The sequence below is a fragment of the Acomys minous genome (genome assembly GCF_964271855.1).
Source record: "Acomys minous genome assembly, chromosome: 19".
NCBI lineage: Eukaryota > Metazoa > Chordata > Mammalia > Rodentia > Muridae > Acomys > Acomys minous.
In genome coordinates, this window is record NC_140499.1 from 64,310,437 (window position 1) to 64,316,136 (window position 5,700).

The 5,700-nt window shown below is 50.3% G+C and overlaps 1 protein-coding gene across 1 annotated transcript; it reads left to right on the forward strand.

Moving 5' to 3' along the window:
• Positions 1 to 451: 451 nt before the first annotated feature.
• Positions 452 to 5,371, forward strand: S100A11 (S100 calcium binding protein A11). The gene is made up of 3 exons (XM_084769637.1): positions 452 to 606; positions 3,854 to 4,006; positions 5,074 to 5,371. The coding sequence occupies exons 2-3, from the start codon at positions 3,860 to 3,862 to the stop codon at positions 5,227 to 5,229; spliced, it is 303 nt and encodes a 100-aa protein (XP_084625763.1). The 5' UTR covers positions 452 to 606; positions 3,854 to 3,859; the 3' UTR covers positions 5,230 to 5,371.
• Positions 5,372 to 5,700: the final 329 nt, after the last annotated feature.

Genomic DNA, 5,700 nt, shown 5'->3' on the forward strand with positions numbered 1-5,700 from the left:
TTGCTACAGTTAGGTAGGCCAGGTGGTGCACACCTTGGGAAGTCCAGCACATTGGAATCCAGGTGTGTGTGAGGGGGCTGGGGGAGGAGCCACGAGTTTGAGGCTAAGGTATGCTGCATAGAGAGTAAAAGCCAGCTTCAGCTACATAGGAAGACCATGTCTCAAAAAAAAATTAAAATTCACCACTGTTTATTAAATATATTCAGTGAGGCCCAATGGGCAGCCCAGGCTCCTAGGAACCCTTCTTCCTGACTCTGACCCACAGTCTTCCTTTTAAAGGGGCCTTTCTGCTCATCTGACCTGATATGCAAATGCACCCACTCAGGAAAAAGAGCTAGAGCCATGGACCGACTTCCCCCAAAGTCCTCGAGATCGCCAGGAGAGGAGGAGAGAGGCCTGTTGAGTTTCAGAGAAGACAATGGGTGCGCATGAGTGTAGGCAAAGAGAGTTTGGAAAGCCGTGGGGACAGGCCGGGGCGTGCGGAGGGGCGGGGGTGGGGGCGGGCGCAGCCTGAGTCAGGCTGCGGGGCGGACCCCGACCCTGGTCACCACTCCTGTCCCAGCGGCCGTCAGCCTCAGTCGCAGCCCGGCCTCGCTCCTCAACTTGGTAAGCATAACTTTTGAAGTTTTTTTTTCTTTTCTTTTCTCTCCTTTTCAATAAAAATAACAAAGGGCAAAGCTACACACGCTCTCGGCCGGGTGTATCTTGGACGAACGTGTGGGACGTGGCAGAAAACTGATCAGGAAGGAGAAACCGTGTGGGAGGCGATTAGAGAAAAGCGGGGAGCAGGACGAAGCCCAGAAATTACACCCTAATGACAGCCTGGGGGAAAGAAATGGTGATCTTTGGTTCTCTTCGGCGAGAGACACGGTCTAGGGCTGGGCGCGGCCGCCGGGAGGGCGGAGTGCCCCGGGCCGTGCGCCCCTGCGCCTGGCGGGGACCTCGGCCGAAGCCACCGGATCGGGGGACGCCCGGAAACCCGCCAGAGTGCCGGAGACTGGGTGGGAATTTTGGGCGGTGTCCCTGGCGTTTCTATAGACCCGAAAGGGAACATTTCAGAACGTAACCTTCCTGAGTTCTGGATGAGGGGAGGGGGTAGGACAGGGAGGGGGTTAGGAATCAGTGGCGGGAAGCCTCCGGCAAGGGGCCAAGACACACAGACAGGAACTGGAGCCTGTTGCAGCCATTGGAACCCCAGGCAAGAATGTGGGCGGTGGCCAGTCCCTCAGCCCACTCCTTTGCTCTCCCCCTTACTTCCCCCGCCATTTTTAAACCACTCCCTGCATCACCTGCCCTCTCCTCGCAGCTACTTCTATTCCCCTCGTCGTTTTGTTTTTTGTTTTTTGTTTGTTTGTTTGTTTCCTAACGTTTCGCCTAACTCACCTCCGGGAAGTCTACCTTCTCCTTTGGCTCCCTGAATAGGATCAGCAAACTTCGGAGGGCGACCCAACTGGGTGTCTGCTCTAGCCCCAGACTAAGCTTAGTTAGGCCCCTTACGTTTTTAAACGCTTGGAGGGCAGTCGAAAGGAAAATGACCCCCTGTGATACGTTAAAGTTATAGGAAAAGCAAATGCATAAAGTTTACAGGCGCTGCCACACCCTTTTGCTTTACGTATTGTCGCCTTGGCTGCCGGGCTTACAGCAAAAGAGTGAGAGGACCCTAAGGAGCATAAAGAGCTAGAAATAGTCACAGCTGTCCCTGCTTTAGTGTGCCAGTCTTCTACCACTTCCTACTTAGTCTTTCCGTCTTCTGGTTTCCATCACACAGGCAGAGTAGGTAGGTACCCTGGGCCTGGTGTGTGAGACCCTGAACGCTTGCAGGACCAGCTCTCCTGTTAGTTACGAATAAAATAGTTAACTATTTTTCACATGTTTCTGCCAAAGGGAAGCTTTTCCGGAATGTTGAAATTTTAGAGCGCATTTTAAAAAAGTCTTTCGCTGTGTCCTTTCATTGTGCACTTTCCCCTTGCTGTCTCCGGTCCAGTCACATATAAAAAGGCCGGTGGTGAGGGGGTGTGCCGTCTCTTTGAGCCACTGCAGCACACGGCAATGCCTTCCAGTCTTAGCACTCTGTTCTACAGGGAAAGGGGAAGGAAGCATCTCTGTAAGTGTGGAAAATGCTAAGAAGCTGGCCTCCTCAGCCTGGAAGTCTAGTGTGGCCTCCAAGTCAGCCTTTCTGCTATCATGTGACATGCCAATAATAAGGCAGAGAGATTTTAGTTCTGATAGGAGGAGCACATTGTACACACATGCATTTGTTTCTAGGCCGAGGTGCTTCGTTTTTTTTTCTCTCTGCCCTGAGCCTACCAACATTTTTCTCTCTTTCAGTGAAAGCCCCACTATAGAGGAGAGTAAATTTCCAGCACTGTGGCTATTTAGGAAGAATTAAACTCCAGAAGAAGGTACTCAGGACATTCATTATTTTTATTTATTTATTTATTGGTTTTTTGAGACAGGGTCTCTCTGTGTTAGCCTTGGCTGTCCTGGACTCACTTTGTAGACCAGGCTGGCCTCAAACTCACAGCAATCCACCTGCCTCTGCCTCCCGAGTGCTGGGATTAAGCCCACTCGGGACATTCTTAAGTGCAGCGGGCCACAGCAGTGCAACTTTGATGGTAAAATGCCCAAAGACAGGTGTTAGGAGGGGAGACCAGAGACTATGGGGCTGACAGCTTTTGTCACCTTTGGCACGTGTAATCGCACAGCCTGAAAGCTTCCAACCTGTTCCAACTGATTCTAACATATCCAGGAAGCCCATCTGAAAGAGAAACCAAAGGATAAATACTAAATTGCAATTGTTAATGTGCATCCAAATCATAGTTAGCATCAAGCCGGACAGCTTCAGGGTGTGGTCAGGCAGATTCCAGGAAATCCTGCAATTGCACTCTTACCCACCAGAGGGAGCACAACAGCTCAATTCTGATCTCAGCGGGGAATGACTCAACGCTATAGAATTTCCCTGTGGGAATTCTGGTGAGAAAAGCAGAGGCCAGGACAGAATTTGAACTGATGCATTTCCTGGTGCAACCACAGCTCTGACTCAACTCTGTAATAAGTTGAATGCCGGCCACCATTCCTGTGGCAGTGAGTGGCACCTGGATGAAACAAAGGCAGAAGTTTGTAGAAAGGAACCTGGTAGCCTCGAGCCTAGGGGTGACTCCGCCATGCTAGTCAGCCTGTCACGCCTCAATCCTGCACAAGTAAAATTAATGGTGTTTATCTGTCTGCTTTACACACACACACACACACACACACACAGGTATGGGTCCACTAGGTAGCCCAGGTTACCCCAACCTCTTGATCCTCCAAGTGTATGCAGCATCCCCTTGGATGGATATACATCTCTGAACCTTGATGAGTTTATTTCTGAAGATCTAAAACGTCCTCTCCCTCTCCCAGCGCGCAGTCACGGATATGCTGTTCGTTTCCTTCAGGGAAGGGTTTAGTGTGGCGTTAACGGTGTCTCATTCCTCACCGTAACCTCTCCGTGCTCCTGAGGAACAGGCCACTGTAACCTCCCGCCAAGGTTCAGAATGTGTGTGGGGGTGCACGGCCTACTCATCTGTTTTCTCACACTACCCAAGAATATAAGAAAAGTTCTCCCTTGTCTGAGCTGCCTAGTGTTTTCACGCACTTGGGTTCCACGGAGCTATGAAAAAGACGCTCACCGAATGGCACTTTCTGTGGTGTCTTCGCCTGTCTGGCCCCTGATAAACGATCCGGACTGTAAGAAACCACTTCAACCAAAACGAGACACTGTGATCCTTGGCACGCTCTATTCCCTAGCCTTCCTAATTCTCAAAATACTTTTAACCCCGAGCTCTGTATCTTTTTTTCCCCTTCTTCTTCAAAGGCAAAAATGTCCAAGCCTACAGAGACTGAGCGATGCATCGAGTCCCTGATTGCTGTTTTCCAAAAGTACAGCGGGAAGGATGGCAACAGCTCTCACCTCTCCAAGACTGAGTTCCTCACCTTCATGAACACAGAGCTGGCCGCCTTCACGAAGGTACCTGCCCCAGCATCCACACCCTGACTGCGTACTGCACAAAACAAACAGGAGTCTGGCAGAACAGCCATGCAGAGCGATCAGCCACTGCTTCCTTGTTCCTCACCCTGGGACATGGGGGCCACTCCTTAGCCCTTGCTGTGCCCCCAGGATCTTGGGGTGAGCGCCATTTGAGCCGTATCAACTGCCTGGTGCTGGGAATGGCTATTTGGGTTTCCCCCTATACAGGGAGTGGCATGTGAAGTGGCATGTGGCATCATGGAATCATTCCAAGTTTTTTTTTTTCACTCCAAAGACTGTAGGGCATCCCTGTTTAATACGGTGTTCTGCAGTGATGGAAATAATATTCTATTTTCTCACTATTAATGCCTCCAGTCACATGGTTGTACCAGCTACTCACCATACTCACTTGAAATGCAGCCAATGGCTTGCTTGTTTTTTAAAGATTTATTTATTTATTATGATTACAGTGCTCTGCCTGCTTGTACAGCTGCAAAGCCAGAAGAGGGCATCAGATCACATTATAGATGGTTGTGAGCCACCATGTGGTTGCTGGGAATTGAACTCAGGACCTCTGGAGGAGTAGTCAGTGCCCTTAACCTCTGAGCCATCTTTCCAGCTCTGGCCAATGGCTTTCTAAATTAATCTAAATGTAAATGTAGATAATGGATGTGTGTGCGTGCGTGCGTGCGTACGTGTGTGTTTTTGGAGACTCATGGGTCGGGAATGAGGCATCTCAGGCAGGACTTATGGCTTTCTACCTGAAACCACCCACTTCCATATGGTTTACATGTGGTAGTTGCATGCAATGTGCTTCCAACATTGAATAGCCCTTAATGTCACAGAAAGAACACAGGACAAGGATGGAAGAAGTCTGGGTTCGTTCCCAGGTCTGCCGCTAAAGCAGGTCCCCTTCATCTCTTTGAATCTGTTACTTCCACATTGGGGATGAGAATAGCAACAACCACCCACTTCCTGGACCCTGAACTCCACTGAGAACAAACGCAGGCAGGGTATTCAAAAAGCACCTTAGAAAGCAAAATATAAAGATGTCATTGTCTTTGCAGAATCAGAGGGACCCTGGAGTCCTGGACCGCATGATGAAGAAGCTGGACCTCAACAGTGATGGGAAGCTAGATTTCCAAGAGTTTCTCAACCTTATTGGCGGCTTGGCGATAGCGTGCCACGACTCCTTCCTCCAGGCCTCCCAGAAGCGGTTCTAACCGGTCTCGTTCGCCTTCCGGCTGCCGAGGCATCAGCTCCTCCACCATCCGTACCTGCACTGAGCCTGCCACACCCATTGCCACACGCAGCCTGCGCCTGGTAGAAGAAATAAAGCAATGCCTTTTTAAAAAAAACAAAAAATGTCCCCGAGAGTTGGTAGGTTTGTGTAAGGGAGGGTGATGTGTAGGAAGAATGTACCGGGAGCCGTTAGCGGAAGCTGCCTGGGAAACTGTATTGGGTGTGCACAGAGTCACGGCCAGTGAGTGATGCAACCAGGATGAGCTCAGACCTCTCAGGTTGCTGCCCGGAGGCCATTTGTTGTCATCATTCGCTGGCTACATGTCTACGTCGACAGGCCCCGTCTTTGATTTCTAGTGGAGAAGGAAAACCAGAACCAAGGAAACATGTCTCGGAATAAAGAGGACATTTCAGGAGAAGGCGCTGGGAAGGGTAAGGGGTGAAACAGGCCA

Bases quoted from the DNA above. Each gene is read 5' to 3' on its own strand.
- S100A11 (XM_084769637.1), top strand. From the start codon at position 3,860: ATGTCCAAGCCTACAGAGACTGAGCGATGCATCGAGTCCCTGATTGCT. The intron at 4,007-5,073 runs GTACCTGCCCCA...TTGTCTTTGCAG, and splicing joins AGCTGGCCGCCTTCACGAAG to AATCAGAGGGACCCTGGAGT.